Raw genomic sequence first — 18,821 nt, forward strand, 5'->3', positions numbered from 1 at the left:
AACTTTCTTTCTTCTTTGTAGATGGTGATGAGTCTCCTGCAAAAAACAAGTAGATGGAAAACTCCAATTAAACATAGTACAATTCATGTTCATTAGTTATGATTGTTGATAATGGAAGAAGCTCTTATCCGTTGACATCTTATCCTTTCTCCTAATTGTTTTTTTTCCCTCCACCCATTATTGGCAACATCCCTCTGTAGATGCTAATTAATAATAAGCCTTTTTCCAAATGAGGGTAACACTTTTCACTCCTCTGTCTTTTCTGTTTCAGAAGTTCTGAGATGCACTCAGATTTTAAAAGACGTACTGTCTTCTTTGTGGTGACTTCCTTCAGATCTTTGTTTTGTTTTTCAATTTCTGTGTTCAGTATAAGTTTAAAACAAATAAACAACTAATTTTTTTAAGAGAGTTTATGGTAGATCAAAGCAGCTTGAGGAGCTATGAAAGCTTGAGGAAAATGAATATAGGAAAAGTTTTCCCTTCTGCAGAATAAAAGATATACTCAGGCATGCACTGACACATATATGCAATAGGTAAACAATGCCGAATTGCTCGCACTACGCAAATCCACAACAGTGTTCTTTCATTTGTGTGTGGGGGGGGGGGATTGGTGTGGGATACCACAGGAATTCAACCTGAAATAATTTTTGGAGTTAACATTTGCATTTCGACAAACAGGATTTGCACATCAGGGGTTTCCCAGCATTTGTTCTCAATTGTCTTTGTTACTTGATGCATCCAGCAGTTTGGGATTTGTTTGTGTTTGACTCACTAAACACCAGTGAATATCTGTCTATGCCTTTGGATTTCTATTCTATCCTTCCATGCCACCACCCGGTCGGGGAATTCAGACTTCTTTGAATCACATATAAAAGTTACTGCCTTATCTTGTGTTGGCTTGTTATCTGGGTTTATGTTTCTGTGGTTATTATGCAGTGCTGCCAAAAAGAGCCCTCTCTAGAGCTCAGTGACATTAAACAAGATTAGACTTAGGCCCACATTGCAAGGGTAATGCAAGAGATAAATAGGATTAGGTTAACTAAGGGCTACAATACTATACCACTTTATTAGTACAGAACGCATTCCATTGAACTCATTGGGACCTATTTCTGAGTAAACATGCTTAAAGGCACACTGTTCAATGAATAAATTATATTTTAACCAATAATTGCATTAATTTTAACCTATAACAATGTTTAAAAGTAAAAAAAAAAATTTATACACACACACACACACACACACACACAAGGTGTCTCAAAAAAAGTACACACATTTTACAATGTATTTGTATTCACAAATACTGTACACACATACCTCATTGTAGAAAACCTGCAACATTTAAACATCTAAGGGAAGCAATTGAAGAGAGGTGCAGAACTATCCCAGCACACACATTGGTGGGTGTCTGCAGATCCCTTAGTCCAGTGTTTCTCAACCAGCAGTACTCATATCACCTGGTACTCAAGTGGTACTTGAGATGGTGTCTGGTGGTACTTGTGGGACCCCCAGGCCCATGCCACCTGGCAATGAAACCAGCAACATAATGCGACAAGCTGCAGTAGGAGACTTGACTTAGTGGGCACAGGTCCGGCATGTGCTGCCTTTTCGTGTGCTCAAAAAAGCCTGCCTGTCTGCCCTGAACCTCTTACAGTTGCATTTCATCTGGACTCCCAATCTGGAAATAACTGGTGTTGACATAATCGCCACTTACTTCCAGTGGTCCTTCAATAGGTGGATGATGCAGAATGGTAGGGCCCAATCCTATCCAGTTTTCCAGCACTGATGCAGCTGTGCCAATGGAGCATCCATGGATGGCCTCCTTATGGTAAAGGGATGTTTGTTACCTTACCTGCATGGCGGTTGCATTGGCACTAGAACGTTGGATTGGATTGGGCCCTTAGTCAACTATTTCAGCAGTGTACAGAAACCAATGGGGAACATTTCAAGCACTTGGTCAAATTCATTAACTAATTAAATAACTAGGTCAAGCAATTGCTTCTGTGTACACCATATATAGTATATCTGTGAATTACAGCATATTAAATTTGACCCTATAAAGTGTGTGTACATTTTCTTGAGACGCCTTGTGTGTGTATCCTCCCCCCCAAAGTTAACAATTAAAAAACTATTTTTAAAAAAGTTTAAAATAATCCTTTTTGCAGTTATAAACCACTGAACAAACATTATAGAAACTGAATTTGCTTTTTAATCATGGCAAGTGCAGGTAGCAACAACAATAGAATCATGGAAGAGGTAAGAGGAGGGTATCTGTGGGGGTGAGGGAATCACAACTGGAACAATAGCATGCATTTAACCCTTTCCCCTCACACTGTGGCCCCAACAAAAATTGCGCATCAAGGCAAATAGCAGCTACAGGATGGATGTTTTTGTTAGGAATAAAAGATGGGGATTAAAAAAAAAAAACACAACTTTCTCCCCCTTGCCATGAATGTGATCATGCTCCTGATCAGACCTCCTACAGTTCTATTTACAGTTTAAAAAACAGACACCCAAGAGCCAAATATCTGATCACTATATCTAGTTTGGCTCTTAGAATCTAGAAACATTCTCTGTGGGGACAGATTACAAACCTTGAAGAAGTTCAAGCAATTTAGTAGATTGCTAAAGAATGCACAGTGCAAATTTCAGGGATGGGGCAACATTTGCAATAATAAGTATATAACAGGCAATATGTAAATGAAACAAATATAAATATAAATGAAAAACAGACTATTACTCAGGCTCATACTGACTTGGCATATCCTGATCTGTTAATCATGTTGAAGCGATCAGGAGCATCACTCCCTCTCTCCTGCACAAATCCCCCTCCCCCATCTTTATTTTCCAGCTTCATAATGTCTGATTTGCAAACCAACTTCAAATTCTGGTTTGAAGCTAAGCACCATTAATTTCAGTGCAGACATAATGCCACACCACGGTTAATGCAAAAAGAGAACGGAGGGGGAAAAAACAAGTGAGGAAGAAGGTGAACAAAAACCCTGTGTTCTGATACGATCTTACTCATGATCCAGAGATGGGGAAACATTAGGCCACATCAGGCCTAAAAATAACTCAGGGCCCATGCCAACCGGACATTGGCATTCTGCAGGGTCGGGGGGGAGTAAAGTGTCAGAGGCCTCAAAAAGGTAAGGGAATGTTTGTTCCCTTACCTCAGGGCTACATTGCAGCTGCATCAGAAAGTTGGATAGGATTGGGCTCTCAGTCTAGTTTGGAATATGGAAATATGTTCTCTGGCAGCAGATTGAAAACATTCAGGCAAAACAAGATGTTTGGTAGATCCAAGTCCTGGGAGTACAGAATCAATGGTACAAAGCTTAGCGATGGGGCAATATTTGCAAAATTCAAGGCTGTACAAGCTGCAGCTGTTCTTCGGCAATCTACAGGTGCATTTTACCACAGCAATTCATGCTGAAAATGTATCTCAAAGGGCACTTGGCAGAACTCAATCAGCATATGTAACAACAGGAAATGCACAAGTACGAAACTCTGAACCCAATCCTAACTAACTTTCCAGCACTGATGTAGCACCCATGCCAGTAGGGTGCACACTGCATCCCGTGACGGGGGGGGCAGTCACAGAGGCCTCTTCAGTGTAAGGGAATGCTTGTTCCCTGACCTCTGGGCTGCATTGCAGCTGCATTGACTCTGGAAAGTTGGATAGGATTGGGCTATCAGACTTCTTTTAAGCAACAGGGACAACTTAAATTTGGAATTCTATAGCCTCGGATGTGGTTAGGACTGGTAATATAATTGGAAATAAAGGGCAGGAAAATTTCATGATGCATAGATACACCATCCGTTATTCTAATAATTGCAGGATATGATTTTTAATGCCAAGGGTGTTCCTTAAAAGTTCCACTTGTCAGAAGTTCACAGAAAACAACAGGAAATGGAATTCCTGTTTATTCCATCATGTATTCTATTTTATTCTCTCTGCCCGTGTGAGTACTAATACTCAGTTCTGGCCACAATTAGGAACCCACTGGACTTCTCTGGGCTGTGGTCTGCTAAATAAATGAATCTCAGGGCATGTAGTAAATTGACAGGTTGAAAGAAAGATTAGCCTCTTTCCAGTTTGACTACACATGAGACTTATCGCAGGGGGAAGAATTAACACTATGACCCCATTCCTGCAATCCAAGGTGAAACAGTCAAGAATTTGAGAATCTGAGGGTGCAATCCTAACCCTATGTCAGTGCTTCCCAGCCATGACATAAGGGCAATGCAGCTCTGAGGTAAGGGAACAAACATTCCCTTACTTTGAGGAGGCCTCCGTGAGTGACACCCAACTGCAGGATGCAGTACAGGTCCCATTGGCACCGCTATGCCAGTGCTGGAAAGCACTGACATTAGGGGTTAGGATTGCACCTTCAGCCTATCACCTCACTCTGGAACTTGTATATTGGCAGTCTAGAGTCCCACAGTTCAGGACAGAAATATTCCAATACATGAAAAGAATTGCTGAATATCATGCCCATATATGCAAAGTATTGATTAGTTCCAGAACACCTGCATGATACTTCCTTTCATATCTCCTTCAAAATCCTTCTTAAAACCCACCCCTTCTGTGAATGCTTTGTTCAGGCCTGTTTTCCTACTGATATTAAACTAAAGGCCATATAATTGAAAGGACCACATCTTCTTCCCTTGATTACCTCATCTCCATTTAAGAACATAAGAACAGCCCCACTGGATCAGGCCATAGGCCCATCTAGTCCAGCTTCCTGTATCTCACAGCAGCCCACCAAATGCCCCAGGGAGCACACCAGATAACAAGAGACCTGCGTCATGGTGTCCTCCCTTTCATCTCGCATTCTGACATAGCCCAATTTCCTCTCCTTCCTCTCTTGTCTCCCTTTGTGTCTTGTAGATTGTGAGCTCCTTGGGGCAGAGACTGTCCTCTCATCTTGCATAAAGGATCATGTACAATTGATGGCAATTCATAAATGCATGAACAGTGATAATTGTGATTGGTGTCAGAGAGTTTACAGGTACATTCTCTTGGTTACAAAGGATACTAGCCTTTTTTGTTTGTTTTTTAAGAAAACCAAGTTGTTCTTTTCAGTATAACAACTGTGACCCAAGGCTACTAACTGTAACAATTCCCAGATGCCAACTTATAAAATCCTTCTTATTCTCAAACTGTACTAGGAGTCTGAAAGCCCATCCTCCAAATATTGATTCTCAGTTCCCAAACGGCACTGCTGAATGTTCTTTATCATATTACCAAACTCTGGATAATAACAAACTTACTGAAAACAAGAAAAATCACATTATTTTAAACTTTAGGTAGTAACTAATGGGGAATCAAGAGGATTCTGTCTATTAAATGTGTGGTTTGGGAAAACCTGGGACCTGCACATATAGGACAGCATATCACACTAAACAGGAGATCAGGCTCAGGTTATCTTTCATTCCGTTTACAGAAACTAATGTCACTGCTAGACTTTGCCCAGACCAACTGAAACGAAGTTGATGGTTAGTCCTGGGATTGGGATTGCCTGGGGCAGTCCTGATTGTCTATTTACTACCATTTTCTTGCTCTTTCTTTTCTCTTTAGTTTCCTTTAATCCATATATTGACTTACTTTTTAATGATCTCTTGTTTAAGACAGTGGTTCTCACACATTTAGCACCAGGACCCACTTTTTAGAATGAGTATCTGTCAGGACCCACCAGAAATGATGTCATGACCAGAAGTGACATCATTAAGCAGGAACATTTTTCACAATCGTAGGCTGCAATCCTACCCACACTTACTCAGTAGTAAGTCCCATTGACTATCATTGTTAAAAGAATATACATAGTAGCTTGTTAAAAGTACAGGTCTGGAACATTTTCCCAAATGCAGTCACATACCATGGTAGCATCAAGTCTAATACATTAAAAATAAAATATGGAAATGAATGGGGACCCACCTGAAATTGGCTCGCGACCCACCTAGTGGGTCCCGACCCACAGTTTGAGAAACACTAGAAGATATTTGCAAAATTCAGATGCATTTTGCATTGTTTACATTTGCATTTAAGTAGTTTGAAAATCTTGAAACAAAGAGGTCTCAATCATAGTTTTGCAACTTGAGCAATACAAAAACCCAGGTTCCTCAAAAATTTTTGACAAGCAACAGCCTCTGTTAAGATTTAATTATTATTTCTATCTGTTAGTGGGGATGTACATCATATATGTATTGCATAAACTACTAACAGTAAACTACTGACCAAACTGGAAGTTTAGAAAGCAATTTTCTCATTGTTATTCATTATGTTTATGTTTATATATATACTGCTTTTATCACCCTTTTATGTCTGATACTTCTGCCCGCTTGCCATGGTGCAATGTTTGGTCAGCAAACATTGCAGAGAGAATGTTTGCTTTCCTATTCCCAGAAGCGACTCCCTTGAACAATCCCCATGCCAAGACTAACCATAAACTTTATTTCAACTGGCCTGGGCAAAGTTTACAGGAAATTGAAGCAACTGACCATATAGCCAGCTGGAAAGTGAAAGTAGCAATGAAAAGGGAAGGGAACAGGCAGACACCAAAGAAAAGCAAGGAGGAATGGGACAGAAGAAGTCCAAAATATGAAAGCATAAAGGACTGTAGATTTTTGCCTCTAAGACTGCAAACCTCTGCTTGTTTACTTGGGAGTAAGTCTTAGGGAATTCAACCTTACTGCTCAATATGCATGCACTGGATTGTGCAGCAATCCACAAGTTTTAAAAAACTCAGAAGTCTTTGTAATACTTTAATAAATTTATACTATGCAGACACTATTGATCCCTTATTCTTCATGTTTAAATTTTCTACTACCCAAAGGCTGGGATTCAAAAATCTCTCAGGCAACAGAGTGGAAGCAGCCAAGTATCAAGCACTAGGGTAGCTTGCCAGATTTTCTGAAGCTTCCACCCTCAGGAGTGTAGAGGCACCTACAGAGAAGAAAAGCTCTTGTGTGTCTGGTTTCCAGTACATAATTATTTCCCTCTTTCCTGTGTATTTTCAAATAAATTTATCTGATCATGCTTGTACTAGTGTATTCTTCTCAGTATCTATCACCCCAAGAGAAAAGTGTTAAGACTGAAAGAACACGTTGAGAAAAAGAGAGTGGTTTAAGCTTGAGAATAATGTGGGAAGGGGTTTTGTGAAAAATAACTGGCTTCCACTTCCTCATGCTGAAATCTCTTGAGACAATGTGCTGGAGATATTGCGAAAGAGGGTGGCCAGAGTAGGAGAAGTCTGTATTGGTTACTTGAGTGACAGCCCAATTCTAACCTACGCTGGAACAGGCAGGCTGGTTGGTTTATTCTGTTTCTTATGTAGGATTGGGAACTGATTGCGGCACAACTCAGAGTACGGGGAAACACTTCCCCTTACCCCATGTCATGCAGCAGCTGCCCCAATGGAGATATTCGGATCCGCACAACAAAAATAGGTGGCGCAGATCTGAGCAGGCTGTTGTAAGGCTTAGCCGCTTGGGAGGGGGGTTAGGATCTTGCCTAAGTGCGAGATCTTGGCACCACCCTCCTCCCGGGCCCGTGCTCTCCAGACCCCTGCAGTGGCGGCCCACTACCAGCGCAAACTTACCTTCCGCTGGTGCCGTGGAGGCCAACACATGTCCACGTGCTGGCCCTCCAGCTCCTGAGTCATCCATTGCAGATGTGCATTATGGCATATTTGCGACACCCCTGGGCCAGCAGAAGGGACTTGCAGTGGCCTCACCAGGGGTTTGGATTGTGCAGTGAGTCATATCATTACTGTCTGCATGTCCTATGCAGAGCCTAATCCTATGCATGACTACTCAGACTCAATAAGACCTATTGTAGTAAGGACTCAATAAGTCCTATTGTAGTAAATAGCATTTACACCCAGGTAGGTGTGGACAGGATTGAAGTCTTTAAGCCTTCAGTGGTTCAGTTGGATGCATGATCTGGCTGATTCCTGAGGCGGGCTCTGATTATTTGGGAGAAAGGCAGGAAATAAATCACTCAAGTGAATTGATTAATGAATGAATAAATAAAAGCTAAAAATTGTAGCCAGTTCACAGATTCCCCTCCCCTCCCCTGCAATCTGACTTCAAGGCTACCTACTACCCAAAATCTGTTTATTAGGATGTCAGTTCTGCTGAATTCTGTGGAACTCACTTAGCATGAATTGGAATGCCTTGTGCTGCAATCTTATGCACACTTCCTTGGGAATCTGCCCCACTGAACTTGAATTTGCTTCCACATAAACACTGTGACCAGACTTCCAGGCTACTTGTAAAGAAAGTGTTTATTTCAAGCAAGGCCCAGTATGGGAATGGGGACAGAGCACATTATCCAGGCTTTGAAGTCTAGGAGGGCCTGGTCTAAACTGTAAGATGCTTATAATGAGGGAAAATGAGGCTAAATTATAGATCAGGCTGGAAAATGTTTATGCAAACTTTCCCTCTGTATCTATAGTGTGTCCAGATCTTGTACAATCTTGTGGGATTTGCTGGAGCAAACCAGGTTGGATACATATTTCCCAACGATGGGGGAAGAACCATTATTATCTCTTTGTTGTCCCAGAAACACTGAGTGCCATATGAGATCTGTCTATCATCCAGTGAGACTAATCATCATGTGTCTACATAATTCTTCCTGTACTCCATTTTAAGACTGATATCTTTGGGGCTTTGGGGACTGTTACACCATGCCTACCAGTCTTGTTCTCTCCACTCCCCCACTGTTTTGCTGTGCTTAACAGATTCACAGAGCAATCCTATACATGTCTTCCCAAAAGTATACCCCAAGAAGTTCAGTTGAATTTACTCCTAGGTAAATGTGTATAAGATTGCAGCCTCAGCCAGTTAAACAGTTATGCAGAACTTGCAAGCTTGTTGTCCAGGATTTTGTGTCATTTCAGTTGGTATTAATTCAATTATTATTATTGAATGATTGGATTTTTTTTCTGGGGACCAACACAGGTGCTGTTTGATGGTCACTGTAGGCTCTTGTTTGTTTTAGATTGTGAGCTGCTTTGGACAAGGAACTACTTTTTAAAATTATTTTACAACATATAATGAGTTGTGAACTTTTTTGTTATCAAAAAGTGCCAGTATATAAATGTTCGTCATTGTCATCATGATCATGATCATCATCTTCATCATTTCGCTGAATTGTTTTGCTAAAGTTCAACAAGACAAAGGAAGCAGTTGACAACCTGGAGGTAACTGTGACACAATAAAGTACTGCACAGGCAACACCCTAAAAAATCCAAGGTAAAATCAGCTTTGCAAAAGTGAAAAGAACTGGCAGTGGATAAGGATAGGAAGATTGAAGTGGGAAACTGAAAGGCTGATTCTTGCTGCACAAGGACAGGCACTTCGCAGAAATGAAATCAAGATAGACTAAAAAATCATACCATGAATCTGAATACGTGCCAATTGTGCAAAGCAGCAGAAGACCACCTGATTTGTGGCTGTAAGATCTCCCACTCCAACAATTTGGAAACACATAATAAAGTTGCAGCAATTGTGCACTGGAATTTCTGCTAAATATGTAATATTCCAGTAAAATTGGTGCGGCCACAAAACTGAAAAAGTTACTGAAAATGAACAAATGAAAATTTTGTGAGATTTTTATATTCAAACAAACACCTAGCTCACAAGATTTGACAACTGTTGAAAAGAAGCAGGTCTGGACAGTAGATATGGAGATGTGAGAAGAAAGAACAGGAAAAGATCATGAAATTGAAATTGAATGAAATAAGAACATATGTTCTTATGTTCTTAAATATAAAGATTTGTTAATTGAAATCCAACATAAGAACAGCCCCGCTGGATCAGGCCATAAGCCCATCTAGTCCAGCTTCCTGTATCTCATAGTGGCCCACCAAATGCGTCAGGGAGCACACAACAAGAGACCTGCATCCTGGTGCCCTTCCTTGCATCTGGCAGAAACATCCCTTGCAACACCTATGGCAGAAAAAAAAGCTAATACTGTAGCAATCATCAGCACTCTAGGTGCAATACCAAAAGACTTGGGAAAATGCCTGAACATCCTAGGTGCAAATGAAATCCAACTACACATCAACTACCGAAAGCAGTCTTACTTGGAACAGCAAGTTCCATATCCAAGGTCCTCGAGAAGGACTCGATATTCAACAGGCTGAACCCAGCCACCAATATCTAATGGGCTGTGTACAGCAACAACACATAAATAAGATTCTGAGCCATACTCAGTTCTATATGAATAGTTCTATATGAGCCATTTACATATTTTATTTTTTCCATAAACCGCTTTGTGATTTTTTTTTTTTTGAAAATCAGTATTTAAATATTCTAAATAATAATATATGGACTTTGAAGGCATGATATAAATGTTTTAATAACTATGGGCACAATCCTAACCCACTTTCCAGCACCGACACAAGGGCAATGCAGCTCTGAGGTCAGGGAACAAACATTCCCTTACTTTGAGGAGGCCTCAGTGAGTGCCACTCAACTGCAGGATGCAGCACACGTCCCATTGGCACCGCTATGCCGGTGCTGGAAAGTTGGTTAGGATTTGGGCCTATGTAAAATAAACATTGAACAGAACAAGCAACAATCTGAAGAGGGAGTTGTTGGCTAGTCCCCCCGCCGTGGTAATGAGTGGGGAGGGGAATGTGCAGAAAACTGTAGGTATAGTTTGAGAGACAGAGACATGTGTTACCAAAAGGGCTGTTTTGTTTAGGGGAATTATTACACTGCCCTTATTGGAACCTGTGAGAGAGAGCGTAACACATGTTCTCTCAAAAACTACACATGCCTTGCTAATAATTCCTGTGCTCAGATTGAAAGCGTCAACAGGGTCTGGCAGCAGGAGGGAAGAACAAGTACCATAATAATCAGGGAACCCAGAGAGTGGGAGCAGGTGCTGTCGGTTGGATTTAATGGCCTCAGAGGCCAGTAGAGGTAGGTCTCTGGTCTCCAGGGTGCACAAAAGAACTGGCACTAGACAATAGATCCTAGGGTCAGGGTGTCTAAAAAGGGGCCTTTGTCCCTTGTGTATTTCACATACATACAGCCACATCTGTGTAGAAATATAAAGTAGGTCGCCAGAAATGCAAGGAGCTTAAGCAAAAAAGCAAAGCTGAAACTAAGAACACCTACCAGTTCTCCACAAGGCAAAGCTTTTTTTGTGGCAGGGGGAGGAAGATGAGGAACTATGTTACAATCGTGGGTCCAACGGATGTGTTTGGGTCCAAAGTGTTTGGACACTGACAACTTAAAATAATGACTTTAACCTTGCACCTAGCAGACTATTGATCCCCTAAGGAAAAGGATGAATTCCCACTCCTCCAGTGCTGTGGCCTCAATCCAATTCTGGCCCCCGTTTTCTGTGGTAATCCCTCTCTCAGGAAACCGAAGCTCTTGGTTCAGCAAAATTATCTCAGAAGGCTTCACTGAGTATGCTTGAGGCTGCCTTCTGAAGATAAGGCCCTCGGGCACATGAAACAATGTTATCAAGCTATACATTTCAGATTCTCAGCATGCTTGTTTTTTTGTTCTGAGGGAAAGGGGAGGAAAAAGGAAAATGTCAGATTGGGCTTTCTTCCTACACTCACTCTTTTCTGTCACAGTAAGGACAATGAGCCACTTCATCTCGAAAAAGTAAAAGCACAACTGTTACACTCCTCAGCAGTTTCTCAAACTGGGCAGCAAAGGGTTCTCCCCACTTCCCTACTCTTGTGCAAAAAACCACAGCCTTTTGATCTCCACCCCCCTATTGACTCTGCCAAAGAGAAACAGCCTGATAGCTGATCGTCGCCTAGAGGAACGGAGAAGGAAGTGTTCTCTGCCATCTTCTGTCACTGGTATGGAGGGGGGGGGGATGGTTCCCCATCAAACCATTCCTGGTTCACACTGCAGCCATTCTGCACACTCTGCCTTTTGTTTCAGGCATGCTAGAAACTGCTACCATCCGTGCTGCCTTTCCCAGAACACTTGGCAGTGAAATGAAAGCTGAGCTAAGCAAGTGCAATTTGTGTATTTTGCACGCAAGGGTAACAAAAGCCACTTACAGAGGTCCTGGATTCTCATACAATTAAAAAATGGTCATGCATCTGACCCTGCCACTGTACAGCCATGCTGCACACTCCTCTCCTCTCTGATTTCGAAAGAAGCACGAGACTACTGTTTTTTTAATTGGGTGCAGGACACGTGCAGATGCACTGAAGACCAACCTATAGTAGTCAGCTCTGACATTAAAGGTGAATATATATCCAGTCCCAAGTATTAAAAGGTTCTTGGCTTACAGTGCCCAGAAAAGCATTAAAATACTTCTTGAATAATGCTATGCTGGTCAGCTAGCTGGTGGCAGCCCTAGCACTGGTCAATCTATGGAATCAGATTGAAAGTATATTGTACCCTTCAGATATGGGCCATGTCATTTGTATGTTTTTTACAGAGTCTGAGATCCTGTTGGTGCTAGAGTTATGAAACATTTTGATATTTTGAGGAGACCTGTATAAGATTTCTGCCTTTAGTTTTACAAAATGTGTGCACCTTAGAGTATTTGCAGGGTTTCTTTCCCTTAAGGTCAAAATGTCCATGATTATGTCTAAGCAGACCTTAAAACAGTGGTTTTCAACCTTTTGCATCTCACGGTACACTGACAAGAAACTAAAATTGTCAAGGCACACCATCAGGTTTTTGACAGTTAACAAAGCACACATACCATGCTGCCAGTGGGTGGGACAAACATCCCCCATTAGCCCTACTACTAGCCCTACTAATAAATGACCTTCCCCCAAATTGGCACACCTGTGGGCCACTCACGGCACACCAGTGTGCCAAGGCACAGTGGTTGAAAATGGCTGCCTTAAAATCTGGTAGACCTTGTGCCTGTCTAGATAAGGGTTTTCATATTTATACACCACCTGTCCTCAAGGATCCCTGTGCATGACTCCTTCCTCTTATCCTCATAACAACCCTATGGGATAGGTTAGACTGAGAGATAGTGACCTATCTCTTGGGCCTAAGGTGACCCAATAAATTTCATGGCAGAATGGGGATGTGAACCTAGCTCTTCCTGGTCTATGTTCATCACTTTGACAAATCACACTGCCTTTTCAAATGGCATTGATGGTATGCACACATGCACAGCACTCACATGCACACTATGCATGCAGCCACCATTCAACAGACTGTAGGGTTACTAACTGATACAACAACAAAAATCCTGGCCTCTTGTACCTTACATAGCTGCATTAACTGGAGAAATCAACAGGAGAAGCCTTTTCAGTGCATTGAGATAGCATTATTTATCCCATCCTAATGCCTGCAGTTCAAGTTGCTGTTAAAGACAAAAGTCCAGGAACTGGTAAAAAGCCCCGACAAACATGCCAAGAGGATAAAAAGTCTGGCAGAGTAGCAGCTTTAGAACTGAAAATGCCAACTCACAGCTGTTTTTGTGCCGTTAAGAACAGGGCATAAAACCGAAAGATCTTTGCCAAAGAATGCACTGGATTCCTTTAGGCAACTTGTATTTGCGGTGATAGCCTAAAGCAACATTTTTGGGTGAGCTGGGAGAGACTGGCTGAGATTATTCACTAATGTGAAGTGCGGGAGATTGACAGCAGAACAGGAAGGGCAGAGCCAGTTGAGAAATTAGGGAAGTCTTTTCTACAAAGTTTGCATAATTCTTGGTCCAAAAAGAAAGAGTTCATTGTGAGTGTTGCACAAGGGTTAGGGGGAAGTCATTGGTGAAGTGGGAGAAAAAAGGCTTAAGCAATGTCACTCCTTTGAACAGTTAGACAAGGCAGAGTGCACCTAGCAGACGGAAGCAAAATCAGGCAGCAGCTATTGGAACGGCTGCGAGCCCTTTGTGAAGCCTCAGGATGACATGTCATTTGCTGGGCTATACAGTTCTGCTCCTGCTATGGGCCTCTTGTACTGCACAGAATGGTAAGTCACTGCAATAGCAAGGTTACTTTTAAACTGATGCAGCTAATGATCATATGACCGCATTCAACCCATGCATAGATATAGAAGACAGGTACTGATATAGAAGAGCATAGGTATAGAAGAAATATACTGTACATTATTTTTCGAAGGCTGTGAGCACTCCTAAGCCTACTACTAGGCTTAGGATATGTAGGATTCAGTGTACCGCCTTCTGAATATGACTGTACAAGACCAACTTGTAAGAGTTTTAGGTTAATTCCTTTCAGTTTTGCATTGTGCCAATTAAAAAAGAGTGGATTGACAACCCAATCCTATACCCACTTACCTGGGAGTAAGCCCCATTGACTCTAATGGGACTGACTTCTGAGTAGACAGGCATAGGGTTGGGCTGTGAATCATTTATTATTTCAGCTGTATAAAGCTGTGCAGCAGAGTCCTAATCATGCTTACTTAGAAGTAAGCCCATTGACTTAAATGGGTCTTAGTCCCATGTAAATGTGCAAAGGATGCAGCTCAATTGCAATCTAGTAGTATTAGGAAATAACCGATTTTAATGTAAAAAAGGAATTCAGAAATGAACATTTGGGTTTGTATGAAGATATTGTTTAGAATGCCTAACTGAAGATACCTTAAATAGTAACAGAATAACTAGATGTAAATGTGCTGAAAATACCCAATATAACCCAGTGTTTGAGAAATAAGGTAAATGAACACAACAGATGTGCGGGAAATTGGGAAGGTCAGGACATGTCAGAAATAAGGATCTGAGTTTGAATAAGCACTATATAGTAAACTGGAATAGAAGAGTTAAGTTCTGGTTTTGTTTGATTGGTTTTGCTGGTTTTGCAGAGAGAGAGAGAGAGAGAGAGAGAGAGAGAGAGAGAGAGAGGACATTCTGTGTAATTCATTAGATTTTCTTTGTGTACATAAGAACGGTGGCAAGAGACAAAAGGGAACAGAGCTGCTAAACCTGTAAAAGTTGTGTCAAAAAAGGAGACTCTGGTTTGTGTACTTTTGGGGGGAAACGAAAACACATTGTGAAGAGCTCCAAAAGGATCTCTCCAAACTGGGTGAACAGGCAACGAGATGGCAAATGTAATTTAGTGTAAGTGTTAAGTGAGGCAGATTAAGGTAAAAACTCTCACTACACATACATTATTCGAGATTATGGTAGCCTACAAACCGCCCCACTCCTCTTTTAAGGACAAAGTATATGTTTCAGTTGCTATAGGGATGCCATCAAAAGTGGCCTGTCTTGGAAAGACATCCACTTACATTTATAAGTATTGAACTCCTTACATTTGAAGGTTCCACCATACAACTTGTCCCTGTTGCACTGAGATTCCACCTGTTCCTTGCGGCCACCCTGATGTGAGTCTCATGTGGTAAAATGAATGGACCAAACAGGTATCTATCACTCAGGGGAGAGGCTGTTTTGTAGCATCCCCATGGCAACCACAATGTATGCACTGGCCCTTAAACTGTGTGGTACTGTGCCCAGTGGACGCTATGCATATTGTACTGTAGGCCATCCTGCAAGCAACATTCTGCTTACCTAGATTCAGTAGGTGAGTGAAAATCTTGGGAGAGCGTGACTCAGAATGGCAAAACTTGATTTGAGAATCAAAACTGTGTATAAATATGATACATCTACGTCATTATTCTCTTAGGTAATTCTCAAGCCCAGTTTCTAATACGGCTCTGCCTGGGTATAATATCATATATGATATTGTAGACCTATTTATTTTCATTGCTCATCAGACATTCTTGAGGATTGTAATGGAAAAAAGTAACGATTTGTGAGAAGATGAGAATTTCTCATTGTTGCATATAGGATTCCATTTTAAAGTAACTTTCAGGATCCTCAATAATGTATCCTATAATCTTTCCAATTCTGGGAAATTGGTGTTGATAATATTTCTGAAAATAAATCTTATGTTCATTATGCAAAAATTTTTCTAAGACTTTCTAAAATGTCTCCCTTATATAATTTCAAAGGAAGGTATAAATTAAAAAAGAAAATTTCAAGTGATGGCTAATACTTTGTAGCTGATTTCATAAGGCTAGGTTCAGCATCATAGATAGTGAAACATATTATGAGGAATTTATTTTGATTAGGAAGCAAAGGAGCAATTCTTGACAGATAAACATGATTAAAACATCCACTTCCTGATCATCTTGGTTTCTTTCTATTTTGTTCTGTTTAAATGCAAACTTCTAGTCCTTATGACTGTGACACTGAATATAAGAAGCTGTATTGTGTTGGACCACTGGTCCCCCAAGCTCAGTGACAACAGATGTTCAGATAGGAGTTTTTCTCCCTTTTACTTAGAGATGTCAGAGAGAGAATCTGGCATGGTCTACATGCAAACTATTATATTCTATCACTGAGCTATGGGCTCTCCCAAGATATGTTTGAAAGTGTTTGGGCACTGCTTGGGAATATATCAGAAGAAGTAAGAGGAGCCCTGAAAAAGACTTCCAGAGAAAGGGGCCTAGGTAATAGTCCAATATATAACTGTTGTCCCTCCTACTGTAGTGAATAGCAGAAGCAAACAGCCCAATCCTATCCCGTGGGATCGCCAGGTGCAGTGGCACCAAATTGGCAACTGCTGTATCCTGTGGCCCTGTGGAGGCCACTGGAGGGCTCCTTGGGGGAAGGGGATGTTCATCCCCTTCCCTTGAATAAGGGTGCAGGCCCCATAATGGGACTACTGCACCGGCTGTTTTGCCAGCACAAACTGGAGAATCTCCGAATTGGGCTTTGCAGCCCAACACAGTGGATAGGATCTGGTGCTGTAGAGATCAGATTCTCACACATTTAGCACCAGGACCCACTTTTTAGAATGAGAATCCATTGGGACCCACTGGAAGTGATGTCATGACCCGAAGTGACTAATAGATTAAAAATAAAATATTGAAATGAATGGGGACCCACCTGAAATTGGCTGGTGATCCACCTAGTGGGTCCCAACCCAACGTTTGAGAAACACTGCTGCTCCCAACTCCCTCCCAGGCTGGTCGAACAGTCCAGTAAAACGTAGCAGTACTGACTGCCTTTAGAAATCGAATGGTCATGTAGAATTATGCCTTTTCTTGGTCTGACCCAGCATGTCAATTCTCATGTTCTTCATCTAAAAACATGTGTACACACACCTTTATTTAATTATTGGTGTTCTTCTTTTGTTATGGGGTTCAAAAAGTAGCATATTCTTAAAACATGTTCAGCCCTGTCCTACACAAGTTTATTCAGAAGTAAGCCATATGAGTTCAATGGTTTTACTCTCAAGTAAATGTACTTAGTAAATGTACTGCTAAGAACTTTTTGTGTCTCAGATATACCAAATAAATACAGGATCCTTACATTAAATAACCCAAAATATAAAAACCAAAATGCACACATATCAGTGCAATTACTCAAACACACTGTAAAGCAAAAACACACTTAGGGTGTAATCCAAACCTCTTATGTCAGTGCTTTCTACCACTAGCATAGAAGTGCCAATGGGACATGTACTGCATCCTGCAGTTGGGTGTTACTCATAGAGGCCTCCTCAAAGTCAGAGCTTACCTCAGAGCTGCATTGCCCTTATGTCAGTGCTGGAAAGCACTGACATAAGGGGTTAGGATTGCGTCCTGTATAGTGCTGAAATTACTGTTGGTCATCTGTTCCAGAGTCTACCCTACAGAACTGAGACATTCTGAAATTATAAGAAAGAACAGAGAGATCATTTTTTAACTTGAAGGTGATTTGGATCAATTGAAAAGTGCACTCACAACAAATTTGCATAGGTCTTTTCCTATTGTTCTCTTATCTTTCACCATCTGCTTTAGATAATATGAAAGCACCCTCTAGTGGATGTACTAGTTATGCCAACTTTGTAGTTTAAAAGAGTCACTAGTGGATAGAAAAGATGTTGTGACCAAGTAGGTGTGATCTAGGAATTCTGTGTTTGGAGCTCTTGATGTATTTTATGACAGAAGTGGTGTAGGAGGAAGTCATGCAGAAGGTTTAAGCTGCTTTTTGATGCTATTTGTTCCAATTAGAAAAGCTTGCAGGTACAGCTGTGATAATACCTAAAAGTATTTGTCCTTTTCATCAACATTTGGTGAGGCTGTGAAAGTTCTGGACTAGGATCTGAATCTAGATTCACTGATGGAGTGAAGCATAGTCCAGACAGGCTGCTAGTTGATGACATAGCTGGCCAAACAAAAGGTATTCATCCTGTTCTGAATAGGTCCTGTTCTGAATGGGTTTTTTCTCATAATAGGAAGTCTGCCTCTTAAGAGTGCTTTCAGATCCAGCCCTGCAGATGGATGTCCAATTGTCATGTATAGCTCAAAGCACCTCTAACTAACTTTCGGGTGTGGGGGGGCTAGCCATGTTAATCCATTGCAGCAAAAACAAAACCGAATATGGTAGCTCCCTAAAAATGCCAAATTTATTTAAGCATAAACCTTTGTGGGCATCAGTCAACTTCATTTGATGCATGAAGTGAAATCATCTGCAGGCAGGTTTATATATTATTTATTTATTTATTTATTTATTTATTTAATTGTTACATTTGGGGATTACATTTGTTATAGTTGTGAATAGAGAAACAGAAAACAAGTTCTGAAAGAACTGAAAGGCCAAAGAAATGTAGGAAACAGTGACCATTATTATGGAAAGTACAGTGGCAATTCACAAGTACTGGAGTACTTAAAGCAATCATCCTGACTATGCTGAATTAATTGGAGTATTGAGGAGAAACTATGGTTGCCTATTACAATATACCATGAAATGCAAGAAATGCCAGGCTCAATCCTAACCCTTTCAAGCACCGACATAAGGGCAATGCAGCTCCTAGGTAAGGAAACAGACATTCCCTTACTTTGAGGAGGCCTCCATG

General features: G+C 41.1%; 1 protein-coding gene across 1 annotated transcript in view; it reads left to right on the forward strand.

Moving 5' to 3' along the window:
* The first annotated feature begins 13,719 nt into the window (after positions 1-13,719).
* CFH (complement factor H) overlaps positions 13,720-18,821 on the forward strand; it is a 107,875-nt gene continuing 102,773 nt past the window's right edge. Inside the window, exon 1 of the mRNA XM_066624546.1 lies at positions 13,720-13,929. Coding sequence (XP_066480643.1) covers positions 13,863-13,929 — 67 coding nt within the window. The 5' untranslated portion in view covers positions 13,720-13,862. The remainder of the gene's footprint in view (positions 13,930-18,821) is intronic.

The sequence above is a fragment of the Tiliqua scincoides genome, chromosome 4 (genome assembly GCF_035046505.1).
Source record: "Tiliqua scincoides isolate rTilSci1 chromosome 4, rTilSci1.hap2, whole genome shotgun sequence".
Taxonomy (NCBI): domain Eukaryota; kingdom Metazoa; phylum Chordata; class Lepidosauria; order Squamata; family Scincidae; genus Tiliqua; species Tiliqua scincoides.